This window comes from Hyla sarda, chromosome 11 (genome assembly GCF_029499605.1).
Source record: "Hyla sarda isolate aHylSar1 chromosome 11, aHylSar1.hap1, whole genome shotgun sequence".
Taxonomy (NCBI): Eukaryota; Metazoa; Chordata; class Amphibia; order Anura; family Hylidae; genus Hyla; species Hyla sarda.
Genome location: NC_079199.1, coordinates 92118365 through 92139353, shown reverse-complemented (window position 1 = coordinate 92139353; position 20989 = coordinate 92118365). Strand labels below are relative to the sequence as shown.

Here is a 20989-nt window from a genome sequence, read left to right as displayed (position 1 = left end):
GACCCTCTATGGTCTAAAACTTACCTTTTAATCAATTTCAAAATAATAATTTTGTGCTCAAATTTACCACTAGGTGGCAGTGTGTGTTTTAAAATGACAGTCCCTATTTGTAGTGATTTTTATAGCATGCTATGCGAGGATGTATCCGATCACGGGGCTCTGTTTGCAGCACTCTGCTCTGACACCGTCTACAGACATAGGGTTACAGCGCTCCGTGATCAATCCTCATTATAAGTACGGGGACTAAGCTAAAACCTTCCTCCTCTGTCTCAACATTTCGCTAGTTAGGTCTAGCTAAAGCTTGCCTAATAGGAAAGCCACCTCTGGTTTAATCCAAAGGATCAGGGCTCAGTGTATCTGTAGGAGAAAGAACACTGCCCTGCTGTGTGGCTTGTCTCGCCCAGACAAATTCATGGCACCTGTGCTGTTAATCTTACTCAGAGCTTTCCAAACTTTTCATGATTGTGACTCCCTTTTTAGACATCCATAGTCTGGTGACACACCCCTCGTCGTATTACCAATTGCACACAGCACATGAAGCATCCTACGATGCACAACATGATACCTGTATCTAGAATCAGCATTACAAATGTGGCTGCTACCTCCCCCGCCCCCTGTGCAATTTAATTCCCCCAATTCAACCCGCCCCCCTTTTCACCCCTGAACCATTTCATTCCTTCCTTTATCAGCCCCTGTTCCATTTCATCGCCCTTCATCACCCTCCTGTGCCATTTTATTCCCTCCGTGTGCCCCTTAATTACCTCTCCCCTTGATCCCCCTTGTGCCACTTCATTAACCCTTTTGATGCCTCCTATGCAACATCGTTCCTCCCCCCGACCCACCCCCCTGTGCCATTTCATCCCCTTTTTCATCCCCCCCTGTACAATTTGGTTCTCCCCTTTATCCCCCTTTGTGCCATATATTTTCCCATCTTGATCCTGTCTTGTGCCATTTTATTCCTCCCTCTTGACCCCTGTGCAATATCATTATCCCCCCTCCTTAATTACTCCCTGTACCACATTATTACCCTCGTTGATTCTCCCCTGTGCCATTTTATCGCCTACTTGATCCCTTCCATTGCCATTTCTATCCCTCTTCCCCTTAATCACCTCCTGACCCACATCATCTCCTGTGGATAGGGGATACGTTTTCTTTCACTGGACAACCTCTTTAAATGGGATATTCCCATATTAGGATATGATTAGGATATGCCATCACTTCATGATTAATGGAAGTCACTGATCCTGACAATAGTTTATCATTTTTTTAGTCCAAAGGCCTCCGCCAGCCATTGATTGTAAATTGGTCAAGGAATTGCGAATGTAGCTCCTGTTTTGTGATATTTTATCAATAAGATGTCTACTCACAGTATATATACAGTATATCATCAAAATTCTAGAATTAGAACATGTAGACTATGTATTCTTATCTTTATGAGGAAGATTGTTTTCTTGAATAATCTCTAGGTTATTGACCTATAGATTTTAAAACTAGATAACAGAAAACTGTAAATTTACTCTTATCTGCCCTTTTGTTTATGAGTGTAGTAACGGCACATTAAAGGGGTACTCCGGCCCTAAGACATCTTATCCCCTCTCCAAAGGATAGGGCATAAGATGTCTGACCGCGGGGGTCCCACCGCTGGGGACCTCTGCAATCTTCCATTCGGCACCCACCTCTTTGAGCTGCATGCCGCGCTGCCAGCTCACAAACTGCCGGGTGCCGACCATGGGGCTGGAGTATCGTGATGATCGCCACGCCCATAGACTTGTATTGAGTGGGTGGAACGTGATGTCACGGGGTGGGGAGTCATGACGTCCCCTGCATCACCCCGTCATCAAGCATAGAGCCAGTTTGCTCTGTAGTGATGACGCTTCAGGGTACTGAAGCAGACACTGTTGAGGAACCTGAGCAAGACAAAAGTGACGTGCAGACACAGCTCGATGATGATGGAGCCGATTGCACTTGGGAGCTGGGTGCAGCAGGGGCTTCATTATCATCAGGAGAAGAGTCATGCAGGTTGCCCGTGAGGCAGCAGCTGAGCCAGCAAGGTGGTAGCATGGTTGGCAGACAGCATGGTGGAATAAGTGGAAAGTCTGGAGCCAACCTTTACGGCCCACTGGGGGAATTTGGTTCCTGCACAGCCACAATACCAACTTGGACAGGTCACACCGTTCCTCCTTATTGCTATCAGGCCGATGGTCCTATGACAGTGTATGACTTCGTCTCCTCATATTCCACCATATCCTCAGCCTCCACTGCACAGACAAGTCTCTGTGCCACTCCAGCATACCATGTGTGCAGGGTACGGCGGTGTCATGCTGTTCCTCACAGGGTTTGCCTTGGCGAACGGAGTCACACAGGGGAAGAACTGCTAAAAGTCATTCTTCAAGAAATTAAATCATGGTTTAGTCCACGAAAACTGGAAATGGGAACCATGGTGACCGACAACGGGAAGAACATCTTGTCTGCGCTGCGACAAGGAAGCCTGAGACATGCGCCCTGCATGGCACACATGTTCAATCTGGTTGTCGAGCAGTTTCTGAAGTGTTCATCCAATCTGCAAGACATCCTAACAATGGGAAGGAAACTATGCATGCACTTCAGCCACTCGTACACTGCAAAGCACACTCTCCTTGAGCTGTCAGAACAGTATCCCCCAGCATAGTCTGATTTGCGACGTTTCTACACGTTGGAATTCCACCCTCCATATGTTGGACCAACTACACGAACAGAGAAAAGTCACCACCGATTTCTTGATGATCCAAGCAGATAGGGGGACTCCCCTGTTTAACGTCAATGTCAACCAGAGGCAGCTCTTATGTGACACCTGCCGTTTGCTAAGGCCCTCTGAGGAAGCCACATTATTAATATTCACCAGGATTACGGGATGAACAACATCATTCCACTGCTTCATCTACTGCAACTCGTGTTGGAAACGATGGCTGGTCAGGGCACTGGAGACGTGGTGCCTACATCTCATGGCTGCATGAGCCCTGTGGGGGCTGAACTGGAGGAGGAGGAGGGGAGGGGTACAGTTGAGCACAGTTTAGGTTTTGCGAGATGGGCGGTTTTTCTAGTCATGTGACAGGAGAGGAGAGGAGAAGCAGGAGAGGCTAGAGGAGCTAGAGGGTTATGAGGAAGGTGAGACAGAGGACCCAGCATAACAGTATGCAGTGAAGATGAGTCACTTGCACAAATAGCACGATGCATGTTCACTTGCTTCCACCAATGCCTGATGCATCAGAGTAGATTGACCATGGTGCCACACCAACACTTCACAAATATGGATAGTGCCAAACAGATTTACGGTGCTGCTCCCGTTACATCCCTTCGCATCAGACCACAAGTAAGTATTGAGGATATGCATTATGTAAAACTTAACTTTTAATAATATGCTTAGGGTAAAATATATGGACCCAATTTTTTTTTTTTTCTATCAAACAAAAGGAAAGGTGTGCAAAAAACACCATGTGCCATCTAAACCACCAAGTATTGATGTGATGCAAAGACCTCTAAAAGGTGGAAGGGAACAACTTATGGTCCATTGTAATTGGTTGAGGTAAAAACTTCCCCTGTAAGGCTCTACTCTTGCATAATTAATTCCCTTCTTGGCAAGTGTTACCCGCCCTAAAACGGGCAGCCCCATACAGGAACCTCTCCCTATTTCCCCCTAAAAACACTGCCATTTCCCCGGGGTTTCCTGTGTGGGGCTGCCCATTTTAGGGTGAGTAACACTTGTCAAGAAGGGAATTAATAGGGCGAGAGTAGGGTCTTACAGGGGAAATTTTTACCCCACCTGCTACAATGGACAATACGTTGTTCCCTTCCACCTTTTCAAGGAAATTGTAACTCATCTTAAAAAGGGGGCGGCCCCACATAGGAACCTCTCCCTATTTTGACCTAAAAACCCTGGGAAATGGCAGTGTTTGTGGGTGGAAATAGGTAGAGGTTCCTGTGTGGGCCCGCCCTTTTTAGAACGAGTAACATGTGCCAAGAAGGGAATTAATAATGCGAGAGTAGGGCCTTACAGGGGAAGTTTTTACCCCCACCGGATACAATGGACCATATGTTGTTCCCTTCAACCTTTTAGAGGTCTTTGCATCACATCAATAGTTGGTGGTTTAGGTGGCACATGGGGTTTTTTGCACACCTTTCGTTTCGTTTGATTTAAAAAAAAAAATTTGGGTCCATATATTTTAAGCATATTAATAATAGTTAAGTTTTACATAATGCATATCCTCAATACTTACTTGTGCACATTAACACTTTTACAAAGGAGACCGTTTTCTTCTGCCTACCTGCCTCAGCTACTATTCTGATCCTGCCACCCGCCTGATGCCACACATTTGATGCCAAGTTCTCCTTTTTTCACCCACCTTCGTCACCGGTTACTGATATTGCCACCCACTGCACCACTCTGTCACCGGGTCATTTTCAGGACTCCTGATGCTGCTGCCACCTCCAGGCTGTCTCTTTCTGCCACCATATGTTCTGCTCATGCTGATGCCACCTCCAGGCTGTGTCATTCAGCCACTAAATGGTCTTCTCATTCTTCCGCCACCTCCAGGGTGTGTCATTCAGCCACTATATGTTCTCTTCATGCTGCCGCCAACTCCAGGTTGTGCAATTCAGCTACTATATGGTCTTTTCATGCTGCTGCCACCTCCACACTGGGTCATTCAGCCACTATATGGTCTCCTCATACTGATGCCACCTCCAGGCTCTGTTATTGTGCCACTCTGCAACAGTTATTCTTTTTTTTTTTATGTAACTGTTTATTTTCATATTTTTCAAGACAGTTTACAGAAATGAAAAATCACAAATACATTAAACATAAAGAGTTATGGATAACTTAGATCTCCTATATATATGTAGCTTCACATCATATGTGGTAACATGGTAACAAAAGTTAAGTTATAAGGACAACTAGAATCTCCTCCCGTCATGTAATCAAGTTATTACCTACTACCAAGCAAGTGGCAATATTCATGAAATAATAGCTACTGTCCATTCGTGAAATAATACGTTAAGGTTGCATTGAATGTAGGTGAGAATTGTCAGTTGTTTGGGAGAGCAAAGGAAATAAGAATAAAGCTAAAAAAAAATCATAAAACACGTGACATGAGAAAAAGACAAAAACAAAAACAGAAAAAAAATTTAAAAAAAACAAGAAAAGAATGAAAGAGAGAGAATAAAAAGGGAGGAATGGGTACAAGTATAGAGAGACTTATAGAACATATCACTCACCCACATGGACTCCCCCATCACGGAGGGTTGGAGTTGATCAGCTTCAAACGTATCCCATGGTGACCAGATCTTGTGGAAAGCAGGGAGTCTATCATCTATGGAGGCCGAAAGGTACTCCAGTGTCCTAATATCGTGTAACCTATCCATCAGTAGGTTTAAGGAAGGAGCCTCTGCGCTTTTCCAATTACGTGCAATTAGGCATTTAGAGGCTGTCAACACAGACAACATTAATCTAAGTTTGTATTTAGGGAATTTTTCAGGGGGAAGGTTTAGCAGATATGTTTCGGGTGATAAGGGCATTTCCACCCCGACCAGATGTTTCAGTAATGATTTAACTTCCAACCAAAAATGGCGTAGCCCACTACATTCCCAGAATATATGGGTGAGTGTACCAACGTCACCACCACATCTCCAGCACAAGGGGGATACACCAGGGAAGAACCTGTTTAGTTTATCCGGTGTTTGATACCAAGGCATCAGTCATTTATATTGACATTCTTTGTGGGTAATACAGGATGAAGATTTAGAAGCATTCCACCATATGGAGCGCCACTGAGTAGAATCAAATGTTTTGCCTATATATTCTTCCCATTTCGTCATATATAAATGATATTTGGAATTTTCATCCTCAGGCATCGCTAACAAGTTATAAAGATCTGAAATCAGTCCCCTTGTAGAAGTGCTATTTTTACAGATGTGTTCAAATGTAGTCGGAGGGGGAAAGGCCCCACCACTTATGTGTAGTGACAGGCTGCTTAACAGGCTTCGGTAAAAGGGGTATGCTGAGTTGGGTAGAGTGTATTTATTTTGTTGGTCTGAGAATGGCATAAGGACTCGTCTTAGTAGGTCAATTATGTCCGTTAGATGGAAGACTTTTGCATTAATCCATGGGGTGATGGTTGTAATGTCGTCACTATGTAGAATTCGGGGATTGTATAGCAAGGGGGTGAGTAGCGAGGTGGTAGATTTCAAGGGGAATTGGGATATTACTTTGTTCCAAGTGGATAGCGTAAGTTTTATGGGACCCAGTAGATTTTTAGAGATTACAGGCGGTACATTATTCCAAAGTTGGGAGGAAAGATGCACTGGTTCAAGCCATAATCTTTCGATCTCAACCCATTTATTGAAGGCTAGGAAGGATGTCCAAGAGGTAAGTCTACGGAGATTAGCTGCTAAGTAATATTTGTATATATCTGGGAAGGCTAGACCTCCATATTTTTTTAAGGAAGTCAGGACTAAAAATGAAATTCTATGACCCTTACCGCCCCAAATGAATTTTAACATGTGGGTTTGAATTTTTTTTAGTGATTCTTTGGGGATGGGAATAGGAAGGGTATCAAAAAGGTAGATCAGCTTTGGCAATACAGTCATTTTCAGTGCATTGATCCGTCCCATAAAAGAAAGTGGAAGCGAGGACCATTTATCAAGTAGGGATTTAATTTCCTGTGTAATGTTAGGAATATTATATTTAAACAGTAGACTATATGTGGGGGTGATCCTAATCCCTAAATATTTCAAGGTCATTTCTTGTCATTTATATGGATAGTTGGTCTTTAAGTTTTGTAAGAGGGGATCAGGGATATTGATAGGCAAGGCCTCCGTTTTACTAGCGTTTATTTTGTAACCCGACAGATCACTATATGTGTCAAGAGTAGAATGTAAATTTGGTAGGGATGTATGTGGATTCGAGATAGTTAGTAGTACGTCATCCGCGAATAACGAGACCTTAAACTCTCTCCCCCTAATTTTTATACCTTGAATGTCAGGGTTAGAACGAATGGATCTTGCTAACGGTTCGATACTGAGGATAAACAGGAGAGGTGATAAGGGGCATCCCTGTCTAGTACCGTTAGAGATCGTCACTCTAGGGGATATGGCATGAGGTAATCGTATCTGAGCTGACGGAGAAGTGTATAAGGCAGAGACAGCACTGAAGAAAGGTCCAATAATTCCGCTTGCTTTCAAGACAGATAGTAGGAACGACCAATCCAGTCTGTCGAAAGCTTTTTCAGCGTCTAGACCTAGCAATAGGCCAGAAGATTTAGTTCTATTGATTGCGTCTATTAGGTTTATGTTTCTCCTAGTGCTGTCCCCAGCCTGCCTAAATCGAACGTATCCTACCTGGTCCTCGTGAATAAGACCAGGGAGGACATCGCTTAGTCTATTTGCCAGAATCTTGGTGAAAATTTTTAAGTCTGCATTTAGTAAGGAGATAGGCCTATAACTGGCGCAATCTGTGGGGTCTTTTTCTGGTTTTGGCAATACCGTTATGTACGAATTTAGCATTGTTGGAGGGATAGGAGAGCCTGAAAGAAATGAATTAAACAAGGTAAGGAGGTGAGGATTAAGAAAGTCAGCGTATGTTTTATAATATAAATATGACAGGCCATCAGGCCCCGGAGATTTACCATTAGGGAGATGTATTAAAGTGTCTTGGAGCTCTTCTAATGTTATTTGGGCATTCAGGAGTTCAAGCTCCTGTCCCTCCACTTTGGGCAAATAACAGGAGGTAAGGTATGTATTTATTTGATTAAATTTTTCTGTTGCGCTTACAGAAGGAGAGGAGGGTAAGTTATAAAGTTTAGAGTAGAATTCATGGAATAATTCTGCCATTTTAGTTGGAGCATAAGTCAGGGACCCATTACTTGTTTTAGGCGCAAAAGGGTTCGATTTAGACGATTGAGAATTGAGTTGAGAGGCCAGTAAAGAAAGAGGTTTGTTCGCATTTGCATAATACCTGTGTTTTGAATAGGAAATTAATTTCTCCGCATGACCTACGGCAATATCTTATAATTGAGAGCGAATATAGGTGATGTGTTTTAATGTATGTATATTAGGGTTTGATACCATTTTGGATTCTTGCAACAGTGATTCTAATAGCGACGCTTCTGATCTGCATGTCATACTGAATAATAGTATCATTTTACTAACCCAGCACACAACCTATGCGTGTTACAGCAAGGCAAAGTGTACTACACCCCTATTGAGGCTCTCTGTAGGCCAGAAATAGACATTTTTAATAGCAATTCGCGGCAAATAAATTCAAAAATTTGCTCATCTCTAACTTCAATAAAAGGTTTATATATATTACCAAACACTTTACGATTTGTTACAATACATACATTTTGCCCACAGAGAATACAAAGTCCTTATGTAACAACCTTTAAAATGTTTCTGTTTGGATAAAGGCTCATTGCATTGTTATTCAGTAACAGTTTATTACCGAGACAGAAAAAATCTTTATTGACCTTTGCTTGTTATTGGTTGTAAAGAGTCTTCGTCTCCTGTATATGTTGGGTGCAGAGCTTAGAAACAACACACAAACGTCCATGAAAGTCATATTGGTGAGTACTTGGGAAAGTAGATGCACACTACAATTGAAGAACATTAGCTTTCCGTATGGGGTCCAGGATTATCTTAAAGGGGTACTCCTATCTGTCTTTGCGTTTCACTAGGGAAAATGTGTGAATGGGCCACAGTGTTTAACCATCAATTGTGCTCCTTCATTCTAAGGATCAGTGTATTTAGCAGCAGAAGAGCCCCTACAATCAATGGGTGATAGCATATCCAGGCAATGTGTCCTCGCTTACTATAGTGGATAAATGTTTTTTTATTAGTATCAGGTTTTTATTGAACTGTTTGGATAGCTTTTTATCTTTAGTTTTATTAGGCATACAGTTTGCAAATTAATCAAAGACAAGAATTAAGTAGAATTTTACTAACTAGAATATTGTTTTTTTTTTTTTGCAATTTTGAGATATATATATGCTTGAGAAAGGCAGTGTGATACTTCCGAAACGTTGTATCTGGATATGGGAAAAATAAAACCGCACTTTATTTGAACCTGGACTGGTGTGCTGCCTAAAACCGATTTTGGATATCTACTATACAGTCTGTAACTGGGACTGTTCACCTTGGCTTGCACCCACTGACTACCTACTCTGGTGTGCTGTTTCCGCGCTTTTGCTGTGTGTGTGTATATATATATATATATATATATATATATATATATATATATATACTTTTGGATGATGGATACAGTATTTGTTAGCAGTGATGGTATGCACCGGTAGACAAGTTAGTTGGAGTTAGTTGGCTCTCTGCTGGATAAAGATAAGCTGTAGCTCTGGGGTCGTTACTCCTACTATATCCTTTTTTTTTTTTTTAATTGATCAGACTATAGATATGTCATGTATATTATATGTATATTATATTTATATTCCATTTTTATTATGATTAATACTATTATTATTAGCCTCTCTCAGGATTGATCTCTGTCTCCTGGAGCTGATTGTTACTGGTACTGCTGGTCTGTTTCTGCGCTGCACTATTTTCGTTTCACTGTGTTTGTTGCTGTACAATGTCTCTTTATTCTCCATCTTACCATTTATTTTTCTTCAGGATTTTTTTGCAGATTCAGAATCTATTTTTTCCTCTATGGATCCTCAGAGATCTGGGAGCAAAGCTTCTGCTAAAAGAAGACACCTTGTGTGCAAAATGGTGACAATCCGCTGCCTGATGACAGCCACTACACAACTTGTCTGTCAAACCGACCTATCCCTCCGACCTTTGAAGAGACAACTATTAGGGACATGTTTATTTGGGTCAAAGACTCTATTTCTGTCTCATCTCTTCTGATGACTCCGATTCCCAGAGTTGAGAAAGATAATATTTCCTTCTGGCAGGGGCGTACCTAGAGCATTTGGCACCCGGGGCGGACCCTTTGTTTGGCACTCCCCCCCCACACACATGCACCCCCCCCCCATATTTACACCCCCTCCCCCCAGGGGCGGACTGACAACACTCGGGGCCCCCGGATCAAAAAAAAAGGCAAGGGCCCCTGCTAGTCTCTGCAGCTCGTCAATCTTCTGCCACGCTCCTATTCCACCAAAATCTCACACGCAATAAATTTAAATTTATATACCGTATGTCAGAAAGACTTTAAAGTAGGTAAATTTCAATGACCAATAATACTGGTATACAAGGAGTAAATATATACCACCACACAATAACTGAATAATACCGCCATACTGTACTGAATAAAACCACTATACACAGACCAGTATACTATAAAGAATCTGTATACAATATAAGTGATTATATACAGGACAATATGGCGGTAGATATCAGCTGTACACAGGATGTGTTCACCATATAAGCGATTAAAGTTACATTTTGGGACTCACAATTACGTCTCTTCTGATCAGCGGCGTCCTTTCCTTTTCTTCTCCGTCCGGATAAGACCGTCATGTGGATCTCTTAACATCTGCAGGAAAAACACGTCAGACTCTGCATATATTCAGTGCCCTCCTCTACACAATCTTTCCATCTGTAGGCCCACAAACTGTAATAATGCCCTCCTTGGTGTCCTGCACAGTAAAAGGGCAGGTAGGTAGGTAGCCAGGTAACCCCCTCTTTCTCATAGGTATATGCAGAGTTACACCCCCCCTCTTTCCCATAGGTATATGCAGAGTTACACCCCCCCTCTTTCCCATAGGTATATTCAGAGTTACACCCCCCTCTTTCCCATAGGTATATTCAGAGCCTCCTTGGTGTCCTGCACAGTAAAAGGGCAGGTAGGTAGCCAGGTAACCCCCTCTTTCTCATAGGTATATGCAGAGTTACACCCCCCTCTTTCCCATAGATATATGCAGAGTTACACCCCCCCTCTTTCCCATAGGTATATGCAGAGTTAAACCCCCCCTCTCTTTCCCATAGGTATATGCAGAGCTACGCTACACCCCCCCTCTTTCCCATAGGTATATGCAGAGTTACACCCCCCTCTTCCCCATAGGTGTATGCAGAGCTACATCCCCCTCTTCCCCATAGGTATATGCAGAGCTACACCCCCCTTCCTCATAGGTATATGCAGAGCTACACCCCCTCCTCTTCCCCATAGGTCTATGCGGAGCTACACCCCCCCTCTTCCCCATAGGTATATGCAGAGCTACACCCCCCTCTCCCTCCCTTTCCCATAGGTATATGCAGAGCAGCCCCCCTCTCCCTCCAATGAGCCGAGGAATGTATTGGAGGCTTCCTGTACGGCAGAACCCGGTGTCTTAGGGCACACAGCTCTGCCACAATGTCTCTTAATCTGACAGCTTGGAGATTCATAGGTCCAGATTTAAAGCCAAGGGTTTTTTCGGACCGAATATGGAATTTGCTTTCCCACTCTAGGAGTGAGGCCATCAGTAAGACATGTACAGAGTTATAAGGATTTTTCCCTTCAGATGTTCTGACAGGAAGATTGATTTATCTTCACCTTCTGTTCCTTAAATACTGGAGTTTCTAAAAGATGGTTGATAAGGGCCTTTCTCCAAGTACAATAAAGTACAGCCGGTTGCTAGTAGCTTTTCCAAATCCCAGAAATAAAGAATTTTCTAAAGGCCGTGGCGGGACTACAGTTTAGAAGGCCCCTGTGTTTATCTGTACGGTAAAGCAACTGCGTGCTCCTCTATGTTTGAGCCTTTTGAGAAACAAGCTTCTTCCAGGAGCCTGAACAACCTCTTAATTTTGTCTTTTCACAAGTTGTCACTTCTGCCATCTGCCAGATTTTTGCCATCTTTTACTCTTAAAGGGGGACATTTCCTAATCTAGTGTATTCTGGGTATGCTTATAGACCAGCGTATGTGGTAGTCTCCTGTCTATTGTGCTCCTAATTTATCAAAGGTCTCACAGCCCTTGATAAATTCTGTGCTCAGACTTCAGGGTTTACAGCTTAAACTGCATTTAGACCTGCTCCAACATGCTCTGACATTTCAGCGTATTTTGGGCAGATGAGACTTGTCGCACAAAAGTCGCACTTGATAAATTCAGCACCAATGCATTTTCCAATGCATTATCGTCTAAAATAGACTTGCATGCATCATGTTCTAAAAATCCTCTAAAGCAAAAGTCGCAGAAAAGTCGCACATATTTAGACTGAGACTTTCTGTGAGACAAATTTAGACAGGAAAAACAAGTCTAAATCCTTTGATAAATCTCCCCCAAAGTCTCTACTTTCACTAATGGTACCCAGAGGATAATTCTTCCACAGTACATACCTGAGGTTTCTACTGGTAAAGATAAGAATGTGTAAACCGTGGATCTGCTCAGATGTCTTAAAAATGTATATTCAAAGGATAAATCCCTTTTAGGAAGGAGAAAAATCTCTTTGTGGTATACCAGGGCACAAAGCGTGGTAAGAAAGTTTCCAAACCCAGAATATCCAGATGGTTGTGATTGAATCTCTTCTGACTAATGGCTGACATGGATCCGCCTGTATCTACAAATGCCGCTCTACCTGAATGGTCACTGCCTCTTGGGCTAAATGAGGTTCAGCCCTTTTGAAGTTTTTTTTTTTAAGCATTACAGACTTGAGGATTTTTATTCCAAAAATCTCACTTTCCAAAGACTGCAATAGATGCTGTTATATTATATTCCCACCCTGGGGTTATGCTATGTAAATCTCCATCATTGTGCTGCTGGCAGATGACAGATCTTGTTTTCCTTAGTCTTACAGCACAAGCTTCCCTCCCTCTTAATATTGTATTTTTGTTATACGTTATAATTACTCAGGGGGAGTGGTTACAGGGAGTCTTATATCCCCTTGTGGGGGGGGGGGGGGAGGGGCTATAGTTACTAAGGTTGTTTTTTATTAAAATTATCCTAAGGTCCTGCAAGCTCACAGGGGCTGAGTTACCCCCATCATTGTGCTGCTGTCAGACTAAGAGAAACAAGATTATATACTTAAATCTTACACACATTATATATGTTGTGCAACCTTGTATTTCTTTATCATGTTGCAATGCTGCAAGATTTTTTCAATTAATTCATTTTATTTCTCTTACAGGAATAATGGAACGAGACAGGTCAAAACCAATCCCCTGTGTTATGGTTTATACCATTTTGATGCTTGCTTTAGCATTAAATGTCTATGCTGAGGAGGGGACAATTGTAGAAACTAAACAAGGCAAAGTCAAAGGTTATCAACTACATTCTGGATCAGTCATTGCCTATCTAGGAATACCTTATGGAGAGCCCCCAACAGGAACACATAGGTTCAAAAAGCCAGAGCCTCGAAAACCATGGGAAGGTGTTTATGATGCTTCAAAATTTGGTAAATCATGTTATCAAAAAAGAGATGAAGCTTTTGCGAGTTTTCCTGGTACAAACATGTGGCAAGTCAACAATGAAATGAGTGAAGATTGTCTATATTTAAATGTCTGGGTTCCATCTTCTAAGCCAAAGTCTGCACAGGTAATGGTATTTATCTACGGTGGAGCTTTCCTTGCCGGAACTTCATCACTGGAGGTATATGACCCAAGTATTCTTGCTTTCTCTGAGGACATTATTTTGGTGTCGATGAACTACAGAGTTGGGGCCCTTGGTTTTTTGGCATTACCAGGTAATAAGGATATACCAGGAAATGCCGGCATGTTCGATCAACAATTAGCTCTTCAATGGGTTCATGAAAACATTGCAGCTTTTGGGGGGAATCCTGACAGTGTTACCTTGTTTGGACATAGTTCTGGGGCAGCATGTGTAGGCCTTCATTTACTTTCTCCTGGAAGCCAACATTTCTTTAACAGGGCTATTATGCAAAGTGGTTCTGTTAGTGCTGGATGGGCAATAAGTACCCATAAAAGAGCTAAGAGACTGACTCTGAAACTAGCGGAGCTTTTGGCATGTCCAGTTGATGATGAGGATGCACTGGCGGCATGTCTTCAAAATACAGATCCTACAAAAATAGTCGAGAAGCAATTTTTTGTTGAGATAGTTCACCCTTTTGCTCTCACACGCATTATACCAGTTATTGATTTTGACTTTATTAGTGATATGCCAAATAATGCTTTAAAACAAACGTTAAAGAAAACTGAAATTTTAATAGGTGGAACCAAGGATGATGGAAATCCTTTTACCATATGGGGGGCACCTGGTTTTAGAAGAGAACATGACAGTCTTATAAACACAGAACAACTAATACAAGGAATTACCAGGTTCTTCCCGACAGCTGGAGACATTGGAACTGAAGTCATTTTATTTGAGTATAAAGATTGGGAGGATGAACAGAGCATGGAGAAAAACAGAGAAGCCATGGAGCTTATATTACGAGACTATTACATGATTTGTCCAATGAAATATTTCACTGATGAAATGGTAAAACATAAAACAAATGTATATTTTTATGAATTTAACCATCGGTCCTCCCAAGAAATTTGGCCAGAATGGATGGGCGTTCTTCACGGTGCTATCCTACCGTTTATGTTCGGAAAACCGCTTAGTAAAGGAAGCAATTTCACCGAAGAAGAACAAATGCTCAGCAAAAGAATAATGAAAGTTTGGGGCAATTTTGCCAGAACTGGGTATGGTATATTATAACTGTTTGGTTATGAAGTAATGATGTATTTGTGGCTTGATAAAAATAAGTGTGATTCCTTCATCTATCAATTCTCGATAGGCTTCATGCACACACAGTATTTTGGTCTTCATTTAGGCCCCCAATTTGGTCCTCATGTTGGTCTTCGATTTGGTTTTTGTTTTAATTATAATTTCAAATCCATTGCAACCCAGGGAATCCACATCTGTTCAAGTTCATAGTGTATAAGGTTGAAAAAAGACCAGAGTCCATCAAGTTCAACCTATATGCCTATTGTGCCTCTACTGTGTTGATCTAGAGGAAGACAAAAAACCCTTATGAGGCTGATGCCAATTTGTTCCATACTAAGAGGAAAAATGTCTTGATCTCTATAGATCTATCCCTATAGATCTAGTATCTATAACCTGAAATGTATCCAGGCCCCTTCTGATCTCTTGTAGTGATTTTCCCATGACCACTTCTTCTGGCAGAGTTCCATAGTCTTACTGCTTTTACAGTAAAGAACCCTGTCTGTGCTGGTGTAGAAACCTTTTCCCTCTAAACATAGAGGATACCCCCTTGTTATTGATACGGTACCCTGATATACAGTGGTCCCTCAACATACGATGGTAATCTGTTCCAAACGGACCATCGTTTGTTGAAACCATTGCATGTTGAGGGATCCGTGCAATGTAAAGTATAGGACAGTGGTCTACAACCTGCGGACCTCCAGATGTTGCAAAACTACAACACCCAGCATGCCCGGACAGCCGTTGACTGTCTGGGCATGCTGGGTGTTGTAGTTTTGCAACATCTGGAAGTCCGCAGGTTGAAGACCACTGTTAGACGAAGTTGTACTCACCTGCCCCCGCCGCTCCGGACCGTCACAGCTCGTCACCGCTGCCCGGGAAGGCGCCTTCCATCGCTGTCACTGCGTCCCCGATGCCCCGGCAAGGCCTCTGCTTCCCCGGCATCCGCGCTCTCCGTCGCTCTCACGTCGCTACGCACGCCGCTCCTATTGGATGACGGGACGGCATGTGCAGCAGCGTGATGACGTCGATGGAGAGCGCTGACGATGCAGAGGATCCCGAAGAGGAGCTCCGGAGCCCCGAGGACAGGTGAGTGATCATCAGCGAAGCTCACGGGGCACCGTAAACGGCTATCCGGCAGCAGCTGAAGCAGTCAGCGCTGCCGGATAGCCGTTTATGCGATGGACCCGACATAAAAAAGCATTGTATGTTGATGCTGCCTTCAACGTGCGATGGTCTCTGAGAGCGATCACATGTTAAAAAATTATCATATGTCGGGGCCATCGTAGGTCAAGGGGTCACTGTATTTATACATAGTTATTAGTTCTCTCCAAGTCATTCTTTTTCCTAAACAAAATAACCCTTTTTGGGTACTGGATACTAGGGGACCTATGATTTGGATGGTGGAGGAATTTTAGGATGGAGATTTTGGGGAACACTGAAGATAACCCAGGAGGAAGGTTTAAAAAGAGTCCTTAAAAAATGGAAATTACCGTATTTATCGGGGTATACCACGCACTGGCCTATAACACGCACCCTATAACACAAAAAAAGTTTTTTACCCAAATATCGTTGGTAAAATGAGAGTGCGTGTGTGTGAAAGCGTATACCCCAATACACCCCCAGGAAAGGCAGGGGGAGAGAGGCCGTCGCTGCCCGCTTCTCTCCCCCTGCCTTTCCTGGGGTCTAGAGCCCTGCTGCCACCGCTTCTCTCCCACTGGATATCGGCGCCACTGCCCGTTCTCTCCCCCTGACTATCGGTGCCGGCGCGTCATTGCCGGAGCCTATAGCCAGGGGGAGAGAAGCGGCGCCGATAGCCAGCGGGAGAGAAGGGGCAGCGGCACCCATTGCCGGCGCCGCTGCCCCGTTGCCTCCCCCATCCCCAGTTGTATAATTACCTGTTGCCGGGGTCGGGTCCGCGCTGCTTCAGGCCTCCGGTGTGCGTCCCATGCGTCGTTGCTATGCACTCCACAGCGCGGCGCAATGACGAGTGACGTCATTGCGCCGCACCGTGCAGCGCATAGCAACGACGCAGGGGATGCACACCGGAGGACTGAAGCAGCGAGGACCCGACCCCGGCAACAGTTCATTATGCAACCGGGGATGGGGGAGGCAACGGGGCAGCGGTGTCGGCAATGGGTGCCGCTGCCCCTTCTCTCCCCCTGTCTGTCGGCGCCGCTGCCCCATTGCTGGCGCCGCTTCTCTCCCCTTGGCTATCGGCGCCGGAGATGGGGCGCCGGCATCGATAGTCAGGGGGGAGAGAACGGGTAGCAGTGCCGATAGCCAGGGGGAGAGAAGGGACGGCAGCAGGGCTCTAGCGCTGGCGGTCTCTGCACCTGCAATGCCGCTGCAGTTCATTTATTTAAAGCGCCCGCTTTAAATCATTGAACTGCAGTGGCTTATCGGCGTATAACACGCAGGTAGACTTTAGGCTAAAAATTTTAGCCTAAAAAGTGCGTGTTATACGCCGATAAATAGGCTATGTATTGTTAAGGCTAATTTAATAGGTATTTCTTTTTTATTAGATTTATCAAGATTACTTAATAAAATATATTATTAAAAATACTTTTTAACTTGTAGAATACCTCATGATGATGATGACAACGCATTCACCTGGTCTCCATACACTGATCAAGAACAAAACTACGTAGTGATGAAGACTGGAAACTGGGAAGTTCAAAGAAATTTATATTCTAGACGTTGCCACTTTTGGAATTCCTTCCTTCCCAAACTTGTGGATAAAGTTGGTAAGGGACTGGAGACGCAATGTGATGTTTTAGAAAACTATTTTCTTGAAATCTGAGGGCTGTGAAAAGGGGTAAATGGCACATGGGGCAAATGATTGAAAAGCATCAGATGGCAATGCATGTATTGTATCTATAGATCAGACAGGCCCTACTACAGATACCTGGTAGGATGGCCAGGCTTAAGATAGAACTGCCCGGTATTAACCCTCCAGACGCGGCGATCAAAGTTGATTGCCGCGTCTGAAGTGAAAGTAAACATTGCCGGTTAGCTCAATGGTGCTGTTCAGGACCTCCACGGTCAAATCGCGGTGTCCCGAACAGCTTGCAGGAAAGAAGGAGGGTCCCTACCTGCCTCCTCGCTGTCCGATCGCCAAATGACTGCTCCATACCTGAGATCCAGGCAGGAGCAGTCGAGCGGCGATAACATTGATCAATGCCAGGCTATTGCCTGGCAGTGATCAGTGTAGGAAATCAGTGTGCGCAGTGTTATAGCCCCCTATGGGGGCTATAACATTGCAAAAGAAAAGTAAAAATAAAGTGATAATAAATGTGATTTAACCCCTTCCCTAATAAAAGTCAGAATCACCCCCCTTTTCCCATTTAAAAAAAAACCGATGTAAATAAAAATCAATATAAACATATAAGGTATCACTGCGTGTGTAAATGTCCAAACTATAAAAATATATCATCAATTAAACCGCACAGTCAATGGCGTAGATGTAAAAAAAAATTCATAGTCCAAAATAGTGTATTTTTGGTCACTTTTTATACCATAAAAAAATGAATAAAAAGCGATCAAAAAGTCCAATCATAACAAAATGGTGCCAGTAAAAACTTCAGATCACGCCGCAAAAAATTAGCCCTCATACCGCCCTGTACGTGGAAAAATAAAAAAGTAAAAGGGATCAAAAAAGGACATTTTTAAACGTAATACATTTTTAAAGATAAATTTATACATTTTCCTGCTATACATTTTGTCGTACTTTCCAGAAGTATGACAAAATCAAACCTATATAAGTAGGGTATCATTTTAACCATATGGACCTACAGAATAAATATAAGGTGTCATTTTTACTAAAAAATTTACTGTGTAGAAACGGAAGCCTCCAAAATTTACAAAATGGCGTTTTTTCTTCAATTTTGTTGCACAATGATTTTTTTGTCCATCTCGCTGTGGATTTTTGGGTAAAATGACTGATGTCACTGCAAAGTAGAATTGGTGGCACAAAATAATAAGCCATTATATGGATTTTAGATTAAAAATTGATTGGGTTATGATTTTAAAAAGGTAAGGTGGAAAAAACGAAAGTGCAAAAACGGAAAAACGCTGTCCTTAAGGGGTTAATATTACGTTTTGTAGGGCGCCCCTAGGTATGCCTCTGGTTGTGGTTTGGCCTATAATTTATTACAGAACTGCATTGTGCAGTGTGTAGGTACAATATAGGCAATATCTGCACTTTTTCTTTTCAAATGTTTAGATAAATCTCCTTCATTCACTGTGTTTATTTAGTGTCATTTTATATACATTTGCAGATTTAGTAATCCTAAAAACTTTACACTATTACAGGTAAAAGCTTTGACGGAAATTTATGGAGTTATTCTCTGAATACTGAACAATCGTGCCGAAGGGATGCCCATCCAGAAGAGTCGTCTGATTCCTGTCAATCTGTTTAGTTCTATAGACCAAAAGATCCCCCGATTTTAATGGACACCAAAAATTATTTAGAGAAGAGGACAGACTCCCTGTCACCTTATCGAAAGGATAGGGGATAAGATGTAAGATCGCGGGGGACCCGCCGCTGGGGACCTCCGGGATCTTGGCTGCAGGACCCACCTGTTGCGGCTTCCGGCAGCGCTGGAGGCTCTCATCCTAACGCCTCCCGACCACGGTGACGTGAGATCGTGACCTCACGACTCCGACCCCGTGTGACGCCACGCCCCGCCCCCTCAATGCAAGTCTATGGGAGGGGGCGTGACGGTTGCCACGCCCCCTCCCATAGATTTGCATTGAGGGGCGGGGCGTGACATCACACGGGGGCGGAGTCGTGACGTCACCATCTCACGTCACCGTGGTCGGGAACCGAACCCTCTGGCGTTTCCGGAAGCCGCAACAGGCGGGTGCTGCAGCCGAGATCCCAGGGGTCCCTAGCGGCGGATAGGGAATAAGATGCCTGATCGCGGGGGTCCTGCCGCTGGGAACCCCCGTGATCTTGCACGCAGCACCCCAGATAAAATCAGTCCTGCTCCAGGTCTGATTACTGGCAACCACGGGGAAGGCAGCGTGTGACATCACGCTCCGCCCCTCAATGCAAGCCTATGGGAGGGGGCGTGTCACGCTCCCTCCCATAGGCTTTCATTGAGGGGCGGAGCGTAATGTCACACGGGGGCGGAGGCGTGACGTCACATGCCGCCTGCCCCGTGGTCGCCGGTAATCAGACCCGGAGCGAACACGCACCAGGGACTGATTTTAACTGGGGTGCTGCGTGCAAGATCACGGGGGTCTTATCCCCTATCCTTTCGCCGGAGTACCCCTTTAAGGACCAGGCCAATTTTATTTTTGCCTTTTTGTTTTTTCCTCCTCGTGTTCTAAAATCCATAACTCTTTTATATTTCCATTTAGAGACCCATATGAGGGATTGTTTTTTGCGTGACCAATTGCACTTTTTAATGACATCACCCATCGGAAATCATAATTTTGCAATTTGGGGGGGGGGGGGGGTTCGTTTTCACGCTGTACACTTTACAGTAAAAATTACATGTTTTCTTTCTTCTATGGGTCGATATGATTAAAAGGATACGCAGGATTACATACATTTCTATTATTGTACTGCTTTAAAAAAAAATCTCTATTTTGACCACCTCTAACTTTCTTATTTTTCCGTATTCAGGGATGTGTGAGGGCTAATTTTTTGCAACATGATCTGTAGTTTTTTTAAGTACCACTTTTGCGTATACGTGACTTTTTGATTGCTTTTTTTAAAAAAAATTGCAGTTTGATGTGACAAGAAAGCTGAAATTTGGGACTTTTTTTTTAAAGTTTAAGCGTAGGGGATCATTAACATTATATTTTTATAGTTCGGACATTTACGCATGAGACGATACCAAATATGATGATTATTTATTGTTTTTTACGCTATTTTGTATTAATATGGGGAAAATGGGTGATTTAAAACTTTATTGGGGGAGGGGCTTTTTCACATTTTTTTCACTTTTTTTAAAACTTTTTTTACATTTATTTTACACTTTTTATGTCCTCATAAGGGACTATTTAGAGAAATCATCAGATTGCTAATACTGTTCAGTGCTATGCATAGGGCATAGCATTGATCAGTATTATCGTCGATCTTCTGCTCCGGTCTGCTGGAAGGCAGATCAATGCAGAAGACCCCGGGAGACAGACGGAGGCAGGTGAGGGGATCTCTGTCTGCCATCTTGGCTGATCCCAGCGGAAGTGCCGCAGATGATCAGATCAGTCGTTTTAATTGCCGCACTGCCACAGATGCCGTGATCTGTATTGATCATGGTATCTGAGGGGTTAATGGCATATATCAGCGCGATTGCTGATGTCCGCCATTACCGGCGGGTCCATGGCTGCTGACAGCCACTGACACTCGCCGTGAATAAAG

General features: G+C 43.4%; 1 protein-coding gene across 1 annotated transcript; it reads left to right on the top strand.

Annotated features, from left to right (window-relative positions):
* Positions 1 to 8526: 8526 nt before the first annotated feature.
* Positions 8527 to 19069, top strand: LOC130294991 (acetylcholinesterase-like). Its single transcript, XM_056545151.1, has 4 exons — positions 8527 to 8594; positions 13082 to 14594; positions 17197 to 17363; positions 18931 to 19069. Exons 2-4 carry the CDS (start codon positions 13087 to 13089, stop codon positions 19035 to 19037), a joined length of 1782 nt encoding a protein of 593 aa, XP_056401126.1. The 5' UTR covers positions 8527 to 8594; positions 13082 to 13086; the 3' UTR covers positions 19038 to 19069.
* Positions 19070 to 20989: the final 1920 nt, after the last annotated feature.